This window comes from Cinclus cinclus, chromosome 2, assembly GCF_963662255.1.
Source record: "Cinclus cinclus chromosome 2, bCinCin1.1, whole genome shotgun sequence".
In the NCBI taxonomy this organism is placed as follows: Eukaryota; Metazoa; Chordata; class Aves; order Passeriformes; family Cinclidae; genus Cinclus; species Cinclus cinclus.
In genome coordinates this window covers 77,413,421-77,429,372 of record NC_085047.1, presented here as the reverse complement: position 1 = coordinate 77,429,372, position 15,952 = coordinate 77,413,421, and the positions used below count along the sequence as shown (strand labels likewise).

General features: G+C 33.7%; 1 protein-coding gene across 1 annotated transcript in view; it reads left to right on the top strand.

The window, feature by feature from the left end:
• The window catches only part of UGGT2 (UDP-glucose glycoprotein glucosyltransferase 2), a 64,395-nt gene that overhangs the window by 22,751 nt on the left and 25,692 nt on the right, over window positions 1-15,952 (top strand). The window contains exons 12-23 of the mRNA XM_062514821.1: window positions 753-838; window positions 2,356-2,491; window positions 4,023-4,154; window positions 4,829-4,993; window positions 5,420-5,543; window positions 5,637-5,735; window positions 7,497-7,591; window positions 9,905-10,111; window positions 11,287-11,418; window positions 13,326-13,453; window positions 14,657-14,752; window positions 15,762-15,864. Of these exons, the coding sequence (XP_062370805.1) occupies window positions 753-838; window positions 2,356-2,491; window positions 4,023-4,154; window positions 4,829-4,993; window positions 5,420-5,543; window positions 5,637-5,735; window positions 7,497-7,591; window positions 9,905-10,111; window positions 11,287-11,418; window positions 13,326-13,453; window positions 14,657-14,752; window positions 15,762-15,864 (1,503 nt within the window). The remainder of the gene's footprint in view (window positions 1-752; window positions 839-2,355; window positions 2,492-4,022; window positions 4,155-4,828; window positions 4,994-5,419; window positions 5,544-5,636; window positions 5,736-7,496; window positions 7,592-9,904; window positions 10,112-11,286; window positions 11,419-13,325; window positions 13,454-14,656; window positions 14,753-15,761; window positions 15,865-15,952) is intronic.

Sequence of the window (15,952 nt, the reverse complement as noted above, 5' to 3'; positions counted from 1 at the left end):
TACAACACACTATTCCAGTTTAATCTGAAGGGGAGTGTTCAAAATTTCAAAAGTTATTCTGCTTCATTTCAGCTACTCTAGCAAATATGATAAATTGTAAGGGGAGTTTGCAGTGCAAAGTTGAATAAATGAGGTACAGATATCACAGTTAAATCTACATAAGGATAATTTGCCTATGCATACACATCCAACTTTTAGATTCTATGCATTTCTGAAAGATCTGATTTTATACTCCCAAGATACAGAAAGTGAAAGAGTGACTACAAAGATATGTGAGGCAGGCAGGAAGAATTTTTTTCCCCAAAGCTTCATTTTTTACTTAAAGTTTTTGGCCAAAATTTTCTATTTATTTAATTTTGTTTAGTTTGTACAACAGGAGAGAGTTTTTTCAAAGAAGTACCAGAAAACTCAGCATTGTATCTTTTTAAAATAAATACGGAGTTTATTAAAAAAAACCCAAAGTAATGGCACAGAGTCTTTGAAAGGAGAAAAGCAGGATCACTTGGTTTGAAGTTCAGTAAATGGTTAAATCCTATTTGCACTATTTGGTCCAAATTCATTAATTCTGATGTTATTTTCGTTTATACTATTAATGTTTTCTTGCAACCAATGCTCTAAAAAATTGAAAACAGCTGAGGCATACTGCTCCTTTGGAAATTAATGTTCTTGTCTTAGATTTTATGTCTGAAGAAAAAAATAAAAACAGACATCAAGAATAAATACTAGATGCCTGGTATGTTTTCTCTTCTTAGGTACTTTTTGTTGATCCTGTCCAAGAAGATACTGGTGATTATATGAAGCTGGCAGAATTATTCTATCACCATGATGTACCACTTAGGTAAGGAAAACTGAAAGTCTTGAGGAAAAGCCTTTAAATAAGGATGCTTTCCTTTTTTCTTCTTCATCTTTTATTCTACTAGACAAGGATGTGAATTTAAGTGAAGTTCAGTGCAGCAAGATTCTAACAAGGCACATAGGTTACCCATTTGTGTCAAGCTTACTCAGGTATTAGCTATTCTTAAGCAAATAGATTGCAAGGTACAATATACCTGAGTGTGAATAAAATGACCTACAGAAGTCTGATAAAAAATTATCTTGTCAAATAGTCCCACTGGGCACCCTTGCAAAGTTGCATTCCAATAAAAATATTTGTTATGTAAACATGCTTGCAGGGAATTTTTAAAATTCAGTTCTTTCAGATGAGGTATCTTTATCTAATGCTGTTTTGATATACACACTTAAAGACCAAGGTGAAATTATCCTCATTGAGTTCTGAGTTTCTGAAAGTGTAATAGTCATCGTTTGAGGGAGAGACACTTCTGAGGAACAGGTTGATCTGAGATACCTAGTTGTAGAAAAAAATGAATTGGTCTCAGAAATGGCTGTTTATTTTCACAGTTTATCCAAAGGATATCCATAGTTCAGCAAGATGAATTGCATGTTAAATATTTTAAAAATTCCTGCGAAATACCTTTTTGTGTCCTCAATAAATTATAGGTGTTTCATTTTACTTTAAAATTTTACTAATTCTTACCCTTTTTTTTTGTTGTTTTCTTAATTTTTTATCATTCAATTACAAAAGCATAATGAAAGATAGATTGCAATGTTCTGTGTGTTTTCACAGAAAGATTTGGGTTGTAAGGCACCATAAAGATGGTATGGCCTAGTCTCAGTCCAGGCTTTTTAAATGAAAACAGTATCAATGCACCACCTCCAATAGGCCTTTTTAACCTCCCAAGCCTCACATTCTTTTGAGTTTCCTTTCAGTTAATGGGAATTTAGTGATTAGTTAGTAGATGTGTTTAAAACTGATGTGAGTGGAAAACGAGTGGCAATGTCAGGGTGGTGGAAGGCCCAGAAGGTTTAAAAGGCATGAGAAGGACTAGTAGGAGTGGCACACACTGATGTATGTCTTCATGAATCTACTCAAGATATCCCTTTCAGGAAAAATAAGACAGACAATGCCCAGACTAAAACAAAGAATTAAGCCATTAAGAGATGATGGCAGGAATGTAAAGAATCAAAACCTTCATACAGGTAAGGAGAGAAAGTATTAAACTGCCATTAAATCCTTTTGACTCACAGACATCTTAATTGTTGTCAGCTTTAAAAGGTGTATGTCAAGTGAATAGATAGTTGGTAACCTAAGGATATTGTAGAGCTGATGAAGGATGCATGGCTGCTATCCTGTGTCACCCCAGTCATGGAAACACCACCTAGGTACAGGGTTGTTATTTCTATGTGCTGGGCAGGTCACTTGAATGCAAACATTTTGTTCTTCTATGTTTGTATTAGAATATGTGTGAAGCAGATACTGTCTTAAAATGTATGATCTCTTTTTATTTTTTTTTATAGAATTGGAATTGTTTTCATTTTAAGTACAAAAGAAGAAATTGATGGAAATGAAGATGCTGGAGTAGCCCTTTGGAGAACTTTCAATTACATTGCAGAGGAATCTGACATCTCTCAGGCCTTTATGGCGATAATTAATGTTAGTTCTTTCAAAAGAAATCAGCTATTTACTTCTGTTTTATAATTTATTAATTTTTTTATATAGTTAGGATCTTGCTACCTTGTGATGGCATGAGACATATGCATTTACTTTATGCAGAAATGAAGTATTAACATGTATAGTATTAATAGTCTATAGAATTACTTGCAGAAATACTTTCCTTTTGCAGAAACCAATTTGCTCTTGTAATTTTGCCTTGGAACAGGCTTTCTTCAATAATATAAAAAAGTAGATGCATGCCCTGCAGCTTTTAGTATTATGAAAAATTACTCTCTATTATTTGTGTTAAGATAATGGGCCTGTCTTTGCATTCTGTGTCTTTTGGAGTACAGGGATTTTAATGTCACTTTGGCAGTCCTATAAGATTTGAAAAACCCTTTCTTATTGTCCCGTGTAGGAAGTAAAACAGTAAGATAATTTCTTTTTCTGTGGTCATCCTTGAGCTGTCCATGGGTGCAGAAAACATAGAAGTATTCCAGGCTTGCAGCTTAATGAGACAGGTTAACTTTGTGAGGGAATGCGGATTGTCTTAAGACAGGAATTTCAGAGATGAGAGATGAATGGAGAAGACATAAGGCGAGCCATCTATGTAAAGGCTCTGTGGGTAAAAATTGGAGAATATGGTGTTTATACATAACAATTTTTCTTCCATTTGTTTTCTGGTTCTATCTTTAGTGCCTAGAAAATGTCATAGTGTCATGGGTAAACTTAGAGAGCTTAAGGTTAAAGGAATTGAAGTAACTAGGAATACCTCAAAAGAGAAATCCACAAATGTTAGGGAGCTGATGTGAATGGGTAACAATTATCCATTACTAGATTAAAAAAACACAAAAACCACATTTTTAAAATATTGTATTCCTCTCTTTACTTTGTTTCATAATATAAAAAGTGGGGATGATAAATATAATTGAAAGATAACAAAATTAGAAGCAATAAAATAAAGTTTGAGATATTCAGAGCTACAGAGAACAATATTGCTCCTCATTTGAAGAGAAATTGATTGAATAATTTTCACTTCAAATTTTTTTGTATGCATGATGAAAATAATATTACTCTATGAAATAAAGCAACATTGGTTAGGAAAAATTATCACTGTCGAAAAAAGTATCACTGATGAGTTTAGGCTTGGATTAATATGGATTCAGGTAACTACCCATGTTAGTTAGAATTTAGATTACTTCTCCAATTAGTAGAGAGAAATAACCTTTCACATTCAGCTCACATAGGTGTATTTCTTTTGATGCTTCAGATTTAGACTAAGGTGTAATAATAGATCAATCAGAACAGCACTCTGATAAAAAATTGTGCATATGTGCAATGGTGAAAATTACTAAAGCAATATTAAAAACTGCAGTATAACAATAAACGCAATATAAAATTATATCAATAAAATATTTGCTAGAGCATTACAAAATTATTTTACTTATTGTTTATTTACTTCTATTAATTTTATCAAGTTGTTTGACAAATTACTACATGTTTTGATTTCTTTCGGTTATAATTCTTACAGATGTACCATGAAGTGAAAGATGGAAATGTTCTGACAGTAGATGATGTAAAATATGTTCTTAGAAGTGAGTACCCTCATGCTGATGTTCAGAGTATCCTGGATGTTCACTCTGAATATGATGAAGGGAGGAAGGTATGTCGAGAGCAATGCTGAGTAAGAAATACTGCAGTCTGTACAACTCTATGGATTTACTAAGCTGAAGGATTGCTAGATGTTAAAGCAAGTAAATACAGCACCTGCAAGTCAAATTTTTCTTCAGTCACCATTCAGTCATTAATGGAAATATTGTAAAGGTTTCTGCATTACTACTTGCACTGTGAAAATTTACTCTTGCTTGCTGCTTTGAGGAATCAGTATTTTTCTAGTAGGCATGTCAAGGGGTCTCTCTTGAATTCTGCTTTCTTAAAAACATAAAAACCTTTTGAGATTGTTTTTTAGGATTCTTTCTTTGGTAAAAGCAGCTTTGACTGTTTCAGGGTTCTCCAATGTTAGCTGCTTCATTTTTATTTTTATTTGCTGAGAATGTTAAGCACAGTAACAGACAATTTCTCAGCAAGATGATAAAGCAAAAGTTCACAACAATGTATATGGATCTATAATTTCTTTTGTCATTCCCTTTGACAAATGAGTCCTATCTGTCCTGTTTGGTTTCGAAAAGCTTTCTGTGTTGTCCCTGCTGCTCATGACAAGGTGTGACAGTGAAGAGTGCTTGGAGATTAGAGTTCATCCTCTCTTGATATTATTTCATTTTTTTACTACAGTCAGCTGCAGTCTGTTTAATCCTGTGATATTTCTGATTTGATCAGGCAGGAGCAACCTTTTATAAGAAGAGTGGCCTGGGCGTGCTGCCTCAAGCACTGTTTAATGGCGTGCCCTTTCCCAGAGAGGAGATGGATGCGGCAGAGCTGGAGACACTTATTCTTCAGAGGATTTTTGATGCCAGCGGCTTCTTCCAGAGGGCAGTGTTCATGGTATGGTTAACATTTCTGAATGAGTGCAGGATGAAATATTTCACAGTGGATTGTTTCAGTCGTGTTCATATATTATGTTTTTTTTATAATGAGATGGATTGAAATTAGTAATATCACACCTGCAATTACATTGTTACAGTCATTTGTGGTCATGGTTTTGAAATAGTATATGGAAATTATTCAGAACTGAAGGATCAGCTAAGCATATAGTCATATGAAATTTTTCAACCAGAAACTCAGAATGTACTGCAGTTGTTCATTGAAAAATGTGTATGTGATAGTTTGAAATACTATCTGTGTGACATTTATGTGATTTTGACCTGACATAGAAACTTAAAGCTCAGTTAAAGATTGTACAAATACTTGGTCTTTGTCTTGAGAAATCTGTCTTAAAAGTACAGATTTCACATTTTTATCTTACTCCAGGGTTTGTTAGATGATCATGTAAATGCAGTGGATTTTCTTATGGATCAGAACAATGTGGTTTCCCGTATAAACCCCAGTATTCTTGGAGCAGAAAGAAGATACATACATTTCAGATCCACTTCTGGTAACTCCTTTTCTTGGATATTGTTATGATGTGCGGGGTTGTTTTTGGTTTTGTTTTCTTTAAGTCTAATACTTTGTATTTTACATTATGCAGTTCCATTTCATGTGGAAGACTTCTCTACTTTCTCCTTTTTGGACTCACAAGATAAAAGTGCTGTAATTTCAGATAACATGAAGTATTTAACAAAAAAAGGTAATTAATTTTCTGTATAGGCTATCTGTCTCTTTATGGCTTTTACAAATACTTGAAATTTACCAGTGTAATATCCCAAGGTTCTATGTAAATGAAACGTTTTTCAATATCCCCATATCTTCTTTCAGGAAGCAGAGCATATCTGCATATTATAAACATAAATGATAATTAACAGGGTAGATAGTTTTTGCAGCTTTGAAATGGGATGGATGTTGTGGCTAGTTGTTTTTGTTTTACAGACACGAAGTTAAATAGCTTTACAAGACTTTTGCAACTTTGATGGACTCAGCTTCCATAGATATGATTTTACTTGAGGATATTGAAATCTGTTCATTTTTCAAGTGACTCTCACAGCACTGTCAAGTGCAAAATGTGTAATTTGTATGTTTATACCAAAATCAGGTATTTCTAAATATACAGAATAATTCATTATGTTTGTAATTTATTAAGTATCTCCTTGTTTTTCCTTTAGTTATATAATTTTGCTGAATGATCCTTTGTGTTTCTATAGAAAATAAATATATTCTGATGATTATAACTGATTTATACATTTTGTCTTTGTTAAAACTCAGGTTTTCTGTATATTTCAAATGCTTTTTGTTATAAAATGTTCTCATTGCATATGCAAGTACTTTTCCTTGAGTGAGAAGAAATTGCAACAAGGGGGTCATAATTCTGCATGGAATTTTACAATTGTCTGTGGCTTATGAAACTCTAGAAGTAGACAGTTTAACAACTGCTCATTTACATCAGTCCATCAAGAGACACAAAACCCTGTTAATAAAGTGCTTTCTTTGAGTGATTTTTATGTGGTATTTACAGAGTTTTACTTAATTCATTATCAGAAAGGAATGCCAAACACTTGAATTTCTTTAAAATAAAGTTATTTGGCTCTTACTTGATTCTGTACCTTCTACCACAGGGACATCCCAGCTGTCAAATGAGTGGCTTTCAATCTGTAGGCTTATTTCTAAGATTGAGATCTCCTGTGTAAAACATATAACCTTTAAGACAGAATCTACATTTCAAATCTCTCTCCCCAGAGTGTTTCTCTAGACTACAGCAACAGTTAATAATAACCTTTTCCTAGCATCTCTCAAGAACCTTGGAAAATTTGTCTCTCTATGCATTATGTTTTAAGCAATGTATGACAGACCTGAGTAGACTGATATTCTTCTCCAGATAATTTTGCAGAATTTTTCACCTACCATTGCTCTTCTATGACAAATAAAGAACAAGGAGACCATAGAGCAAGAAAAACAGAAATTATCTGTGGGCAAACTTACACAGTAGTTTACTTTCCTTGGACTGTATTTGGTATATTCCATTTGTGTCCAGAAATGATAAGGTTTTTCCTACCTTTAGTTGAAGGACTAGCCTAGTTTATGCAGGCCTGTAACAACTTAATTCTTCTCATTTCTGGCTATATGATCACCCTCCATCAAAAGTTCACAAGTAACCTCTGGTAAAGCAGGTTTTGTTAATTGGAACTAATTATTTTGGGCCCTCTTGTCTCAATGCTGCAACAATGGATCAGCTCTTTTAGTGACTCTCTCCTATTAACGTGATAAATTGCCTTCTAAGAATCTTATTTTAATTCAGAGGGCAAAAGATTCTGATGTGGCAAAGATTATTCTTATTGTTGAAGTCAGCAGTAAAACATAGACATGAATTTTGAAATTACAAACAGAATTAATTTGTTTTTCATTAGTCATGAGAAGATTCTCCAGAACATAAAACAGGATTATCTTTAATTTTCAGATGAAGATGCTTTATATGGTGTTACTGTCTGGATTATTGCTGATTTTGATAAGCCAGCTGGTAGACAACTGCTTTCTAATGCCTTGAAAAGCCTGGTGAGTTTCTAGCAGATTTTATTAAAATAGTTATTATGAATATGTTCTTAACAACTCTCTGCACATTCAAAAATCACTCTTAAATGAAAGTGTAGCAGCTTTGTTGGTGGTGGTGGTGAGCAGGTGCAGACTTAAGAGAGTTTGCTTTTGTTTTACTCAGTTCCTGCAGGGAAATGATCATTTTGTTCATGGACTTGTGAGACAGGAGACAAACTGTGACGCTCTGTATTAAAAGGGTGAATTTCTTCCCAGTTAGACTTTCTCCCATCAGGTAGTCCAGAATGTTACCTGTAAGGATTTTAGGATACTACCTGTTGATGTGTACCATTAAGCTGTGTTCTCCTGTATTATGTGGCATAGCTGTGCCCATGAAGCAGCCATTTTTTCATGTACTGTTTGTGTGCTTCTAAGATCAATTTTTGTGTATTTTAAATATCCTATGAGGATCGTCCACATTTATGAGTTTTCTTACTTTTCAGTTTTTCTTAATAATACAATTTAAAGTATAAATGTCTGAAATATACATATACTTTAGAAAGTATAAATGTCACATCAGTATAAAGACCCTCTGTTTGGGACAGGTTAAGAGTACTTAAACTGAAATCAGGAAAGCATTTAGATTTTCTAGGATTAATAAGGAATTAAATAGCAACCACCCTAAGGGAATTAGAAAATTGGAATGTTGCCAAGAGAATGTGGTAACAGCTATGTCTTAGAAAGAGGCTTTAAAAAAGGTAAAGAAGAACATGCAGTACAAGTCCTTGTTACAGAAAAACATTTCATTTCTTGGACTACTAGATTTATGTCTCAGGCTTGACAGATGTACTCCCTCTGTAGCTTTGTGTTTTAACCCTCTTCAGCAGGGGAAATGTTCCACAGCTTCCATCTAAGAGATGAGAACCACTTGGGCAAGTCCCCTTGTGTTAGTAAGGAGAATCTGGGGGAAAAAAACCCAAAACCTTAGATAAACCTCTTGTATTGCTTGTTCTAGTGAATATCAAATTTCAGGAGAAGTAAAATGAAACAGTTTTTTTTTTAAGTCCATTGATTTGTAGTGAGATTATTTACTCTTTTGTAGTCTCTTTTATCTCTCAAGTCAGGGTCTGGTATAATTCCTGGTAGTAGCAGAATTGGCACAGTCACCACTTGCTCATGACTTGCCCTCAGCATTTGAAGAAAAGCATGCAAAGATCTGGGGGTGAAAATGGCTGAAGGAAATTCACTTCTAGCTATTACAGCTAATACATGCTATTTTGAGAATACTGATAGATTTTTTACTTCCTTTGAAAAAAAAAGCTTGAGCTGTCTGTCTTAATTGGAAGAAACCTCTTGAGGTCATCAAGTTCTGCCTCCCACTCAAAGTGGAATGATTGCCTCCATTACATCAGGTCAGCTGTAGGTGTGTTTGAAGCATTTTTGAAAATCTCCAGGGAGGTGACACTGCCCCTTCCCTTTTCAAATTACTCTGGTGTTGCATTGCCTTTCTATTGTAGTTCTTTTCTTCCAGGCCAAAATTTGTGAGCATTACCCCTTGTTACAGTCTTTGCTGATACAAGGAAGGGTTTAGCCCTGTCATGTTTTTCACTGCCCCTTCAGTAGCTGTTGGTTGCTGTTCAAGTTCTCTGTAGTCTCCTTTTTGCCAGATGGAGCAAGCCCAGATTCTTCAGTGCTTCCTCATAGTTTTCTGACCATCTTGGAAGTACTTCATGAAAGCCTCTCCAGTGCTGAATACCAGTGATTGCATTCCTTATTTTTTTATTCCTTCCTGCATTGGAGTCCATTTTACCTTTTGTTCAGTTAGTGATGTTATTTGATCCTACCTTAGAATCATCAGACTTTCTGGTAAAATTTGAGTGGCATCACTGATTTTTAGCAAGTGAGTCTTTGCTGCTGCTGAAGATTAAAGTGATAAAGTGGATAAATTCTCTTGCATTACTTTTTGCTTAGTTCAGTAATTTTTGAAAAGTAGAAAGATATCTATAAAACTAGTTCTGGAAACTGTTAATGAACACTTTTGTATGTCCTTTGTTAAAAACACGCTTCTGCAAAGTGCTCAAAGGCAATTGTTCTATTAAAAAAACTTAACACTCCTTTTTAAAATATTTATCACAGAATAGGTATATCCTTACTAATCACATTTTTTCTCACAGTTGGAGCTCTGAATTAGTCATTGATGTATCTTTTCTAAAGATGAATGGCTGCAAAAAATTAAATACTTAAGGGCATTTCACATAGTTATAATTGATATGAATACATTAGGTAACAGCAGATGGAACTGTAAAATTACTTATTGTTCTATGTTTCTCTTTGCAGAAAACAAGCAGTCATACACGAGTTGGGATTTTGAACAATCCTTCATCAAAAATAAAGGAAGATAACACAGCCATTGCAAGAGGAATTTTGGCTGCTTTTTTAACTCAAAACAACAGCAACTTAAAAAGTTTCCTAAGTAAACTCAGTAAGGAAGAGACAGTAAAATCCCTTGCTTCTGGAACTAAAATTGTTAAATTCGTCATCCCAGTGAGTGCAAACTGAATGAGATTGTTTCCTTTTTTTTATTTTACATATATCTTATTGGAAGGAGGCAGTGACAATAAGTGTTTGACCAAATACCATGAAGTTCATAACCCATATTCAGCTTCTTCTCAAGCAGATTTGGATTTTTGATGACTTTCATGTGATTGAAGAGTAGAGAATTTCTTTAAAGGGAGAAAATACAAGAGTATGGAAAAATTCAGAATACGGGTACCATATAATTGAGACAAGAATTGTCTAATTTTTAATTGTTGATTTTTAAGAGCTCTCTCATTTAGTTAAAATTACAGTATTAATGTTTTTCAATAATTTAGACTTCAGAGAAGGTTAAGACTACATGAGAGTGGAGCTGAGTTATGAAATACCAGCTGCTAACTACTGTTTTTCTCTCAGGAGTTGTAAATTTTAGTCTTTTTAAATAGGAAGAGTTGGAAGACTAAGACAGCTCTCTGAAACCATATTAGAAAACTAATATTTTTGAGTCATGCTCTTGTTTCACTGTTTAATAAATTTTGAAAGACATACAGGTCTCTAATGAAGCTGTGTATGCTAAGTATGTTACTAATTAATGTCATTTTATTAATTGTATCTGAATGAATCTGTTTGCTTGGTCTGAATATTACTAATGAATACATATCAGAATAATTTTGACAGGTGAGGCACAGTTCCAGTGTAAGTTTTTGGCATGTTTTTCCCCACTTTGAAAATGGAATTATGTGTCTCTCTGGATGATGTTGGCTCCTCCAAAACATGTTCAGATTGTATCCAATGACCATATTGGAATGACTGTTAGGTTTTTAGAGTATTACAAGTTTTTTTTAATATTTTTTTTCCTAAAAGTGAGAATACAGTTAAGTTGTTAAGAGTGTTAACTTCGCATGCAGTTGTTGTGCTGGGTCATGAAAAAATTGCTTAACCTCAGGCTCAGCTTTGCTGTCATGGTTATTCACAGTTGCCCCAGGGTACAAACTGCTCTCTAGGTGGTTGTGAGACCATGGCTCACCACCAGCAGTTACGTGCTTACAGTGAAGCTGAGGTAGCTGTTTTACTTAGATTTCTGGTTACCACATAACTTGAAGAAAATCTTTGATTTCCTCACCTGTTACAAAATTTATTTTTGCTGAATCATTCCAGCCTATCATGCTTTACCTTTGCTTTAGGGGATGGATGGTGATACTTTTGAGAAGAAGTACAACACTTTAGGACTGGATTTAATTAAAACTCACCAGATGTTCTGCCAGGAGGTTCTGAAGCTGCTTCCTGGGCAAATGGCTGTTATTAGCAATGGCAGGGTAAGAAAGAAATTAAGTCTCTCAATATTTTTGGGGATTTTTTTACTTCGGAACTGCAGTTTCAAACTAAAGAAAATGCATTATATTGATTTCAGACAGTTGTTAGAGAATGGCATGAATGTTTGCCCTGCTTCTTTTTATTTTGTTTTACTCCGAATTTGTTCATTAGCTCCATTCCATTGAAGCTATGTGTGTATGTCATTCCCACAGCTGTTTCAATCTGACAGAATTCTCAAAATAGGTTAGTATCTAATTTATTTTTGTGGTGTTTAAGAATAACTTTTGATCCTGAAGTTGCCTTTATTTTACTGTGTAAATAAATGTATATAAATTACATTGACTAGGTTAGTATTTCAAGCTCCAAAACACCACATTTTTATAAATATTAGGTTGCTTTACAGTCATAATTCTTAGTATGCAGATAAAAGTGTAGAAATTTTGTTTTTTCAATTTCTTGTACATATATGCTGAAACCAGTAGCCTTAATTACAGTTTGTCAAGAGATTATCTGTGATCAAAAATATAAATAATACATATATGCATTCCGTATTTAGTGTTTGTTTATTGACAGCCAATGCCTTATAATACAAATACAATTTATAAATTGCTTTTTAATTCTTCTGTTTTCAATTTACTCCTCCACTGTTCAAAAGAAATAGAAGGAAAACTATGTTGGCATCTCGTTACTGGAAACTCTTTAAATTGTGAGTTTAGTTCCTCTTGTGCATTCTGAATGCTTCTGAGATGCCACTGAAATACTGCTGAGAAACACAGAAAGCATTTTTGTCGATGAAGCATTAAAGAATCAGTGGGTCTTTGTGTCATAACTAAATCAGTGAATTTATTTTTCTAAGTTGTTATTATTACTGTTCTTCATGCCTAAAAAAACTCAAATGATGTCATGTTAAGTTTTGGGGAAATAAGTTTCATAAAAATAATTGGATAAATTTAATCATGTATGTTCATATCTCTGAAAGTGTGTTTTCACTCAAAGGGATTACTTTTAATAAGACACAGGATATCCTTCATTTCTGTCCTTGCTATCTCATCACACAAGTTTTGCTTTTATGAGCAAATTAATTTTTTCTATTTATTTTTTTCTAATTATGACTTCTCCTAAATTACAATAGTATTTCATAATTGCACTGTAGTTTCATCTATCTCATGCATCATTAATAAAAAAAATCAAAATTGAAATTTGTTATATAGCTTCTCATTTATAGGAAGCAGTTGAATTTTGGGAATGAGGCATTCAGCACCAAACTTACATCATGACATTTTAAATCCTGGGAGGCAACATACTGAAGTTGTCTTGGATCAGTTTGGCCTGATAGACTGAGTAGGAAATCCATACAGTATCCTCAGAGCTATTTTCTGGGACTCCAAGGCACTTTCTTTTCCTTCAGACACCAAAAAATGTAGTAATCCTGTATGCTCTCATACTATGCATCCTTTCCTATTATTTCTATCCATTCTGCTTCATTTGACAAGTCTTACAAGGAGATTGTGTTCATAGAATTAAGCAACTAAAGAGTGTGGTAGACAAGTAGTAATTAAAGTTTAAAATACTTGACTTAAGAGAGCTTTCTTTTCTTAAATTTAGAGTTACTGATAAATAGTGTATTCCTTAACAGAAGGATGTATAATGAAAAATAGCATGGATATTTCCATTGCAGTTATTCTTTGTGATTGGTAGTTAACTGTAATCACATAAGTGTAAAAACCTGATTCTGCATAGTTACTATAAAGTTCAATTAATTTTATAATCAATACTAATGATGTATGTAGGGATTAGGGTTTCATATTTAATACTGTGCACTCATTAAAAAAATTAGTTTATTTTTACTTGCAAACAGAGCATTATTGGGACATTCTACACGTAGCATTTTTTTTTTCCTCTCTCTAAGGTACTGGGTCCTTTAGATGAAAATGAATTTCATGCAGAAGACTTTGATTTGTTGGAAAAGATAACATACAGTACCTCAGCAGAGAAGATTAAAGCTCTTGTCAAAGAGATGGGAAACACTAGTAAAAGGTAAAATTTTCTTGCCTCACAACATGTGTGCAGATCTGCTGAATTATTCCAAATATTCACCCTGCTTTCACTGTCCTTACAACCAAGAATACAGCCAACAGTAATACAGTAATAGAGGAATACAGGAAATGATTCCTACTAGGTTTTGTTTACATAAGAGTAATTATAAAGAGTAATAATAAGATTGATAAAATACAGTCTTAAGCCAAATCTGAGAATTAATATTTGATGTCATTGTCTTTGGGAATTGTTAGTAAGGGAGCCTGTAGAGGAATGGGCAGTTGTTGTGACACTACAGTACACAACATTTCACATCAGTTCACTGAAGAAATGTAAAGATGAGGCCATCTTCTAGTCTAAGGATACAGCTTGTGTGCAAAGAAGAAAGCAAATTTTTTTTCTTCTTACAGTATCTATCAACTCTCTGAGTATAATTTCTGTTACCTAGAAGGACTGGCACAACTGAAAGAATCATTACCAGAGAAACAAAATCAACAAGAGGTAGAACTCAAGGAGAGGCCAAACTTATTTAGACAAATATTGCGACTTAGCAACACTGAAATAGAGCTAAGATTTCTAAGGAAACTTCAGTAGAAAATACCAATAGAAAAGATTTTAACATGTGGCCAAATAAAATTGAAACTTGGTCATTTATATCTGTTTCTTGATGCTATATTCTGTTTCTATGATGTCATAAATGGGAAAAAAATTTAAAAATTGAAAAGGAATAAAGAGTTGTAAATGTCAGCAGATTTTAACATCATATGCTCACTTCTCTTCTTTTTAAATCAAGTCTCTTTGACAAATTTGTAGCTAATAAAAGCTTGTTAATTTGTTAATCGCTTAATTTGTCTTGTGGACAAAGCTCCACGTTTTCATCAAATTGCACAGATTTGAACACCTAACAATTGAGAAAAATAATTGCTGTGAGGCTGAATGATAAGTCTGAGTTCTGCATCTCTTAAAACTAAGAAGTGTACGTTTCACAAGGCTTCCCTAAGGCTGTAGTGGTTCTTGGGCACTGTTATGCTAAAAGTTTAACTCCAAGCTTACAACTCCTGAGGTGTTAATCACCTTGGAGTCCAGGTCTGGGATGTGGGCTTCCTAAATACCCTTTATGCAAACAGATTGACATTAAAATGTTAATGTTTTACCCCCTTTCTAATGAAAACCAAACTATATGTGTTGCCTTGTTTAATACAGTGGAAGTGATTTGATTATGAAAATAGATGCCCTGCTGTCATCTTTGCCTAAAACAGAGATGAGACAAGATGTTGAATTACTCAAAGAACAGCACAGGTCAGTTTTGTCATGATAATGCACTTAGAGTAATTTTTTATTAAAATTTGAGTATACTGATGATTACATAGTCTTTGGAAAGTTGTGGAATGCATAATGCCTCTTTACCTTTTTCTTAATAAATTCAGTAGTAATACCTATTGATTTGCCAACCTTACCCTTTACTGAAAAAAAGAGCAGATGGGTCCATGCTTTAAAAGGACATATGATAATACAAAAACTGTGATCAAATTACACATTTTTGTAAAACATTTTGTTGTGCTGTTTCCGAATCTCTACTTATTTTATTGTTATATATGTCCAGTGTGTGTGCTGATGGGCTGTCCCTGTTGGTAAAGGCAGGAGTGGTAGCCTTCTCTAAGAGGCTGACACCTTTGTCAAACTTATTCTAGTAACAGTCAGTACCGTGCTGCTGCCATAATGTTTTGTGGAAAACAAATTCTGATAGTCCCTTTTCTGTATTTACAGCATATGACTTTTTTTTTCTTTTTTAAAATGAAGTTTACTGACATTTCCTTCCTGTAAATCCAGAGTACTTCGACTAGAGGCTGCATGACTTAGCCTAATCAAGTCTGTCAAATGGAATTATTTTCTGGAATGCATAAATCTAGTCCAGCTTATCAACTTTTGCACTTCTCAGATGTCACCACCATTTCTTGTCTGATCCAGTGATTCCAGGTCTCTACAAATGGAACTATAGACAAGTGACAAAAAGACCCTTTTATAAGTTTTACTGTGTTTTGTTTCATTAATTGTGTTGTGGAGAATGTATCTTATTAATAACCAGTACAGAAGTATATAGATTAATGCTGTATTTTTTATTCCTGTTCATGTTCAGCTTTTCTAATTGTATCACAGGGAGCAGTCATGATTATTGCTTGAAATGAAGGAAGTATTTTCTAGAGCATAAAGTGTCTCTGATATTACAAATTCATGTCTAAAGTTTGTCATTTCAACTAATTAATGTTAGATTTTTCATGTCACTTGTTTTAAATACTTTTTTAAACAGCGTAGTAAAAGTTGAACCCCAAGAGAGTGACCCATTCTATGATGTTATTGCTGTTGTGGATCCATTGACAGGAGAAGCACAGAAGATGACCCATTTATTGATTGTAAGATGGTGATCATTTATTTTAATTTGTGTGTTTGTAATTCAGTTGTTACTAAACTTATTCTGACTTCTACATACAGTGTAGTAAA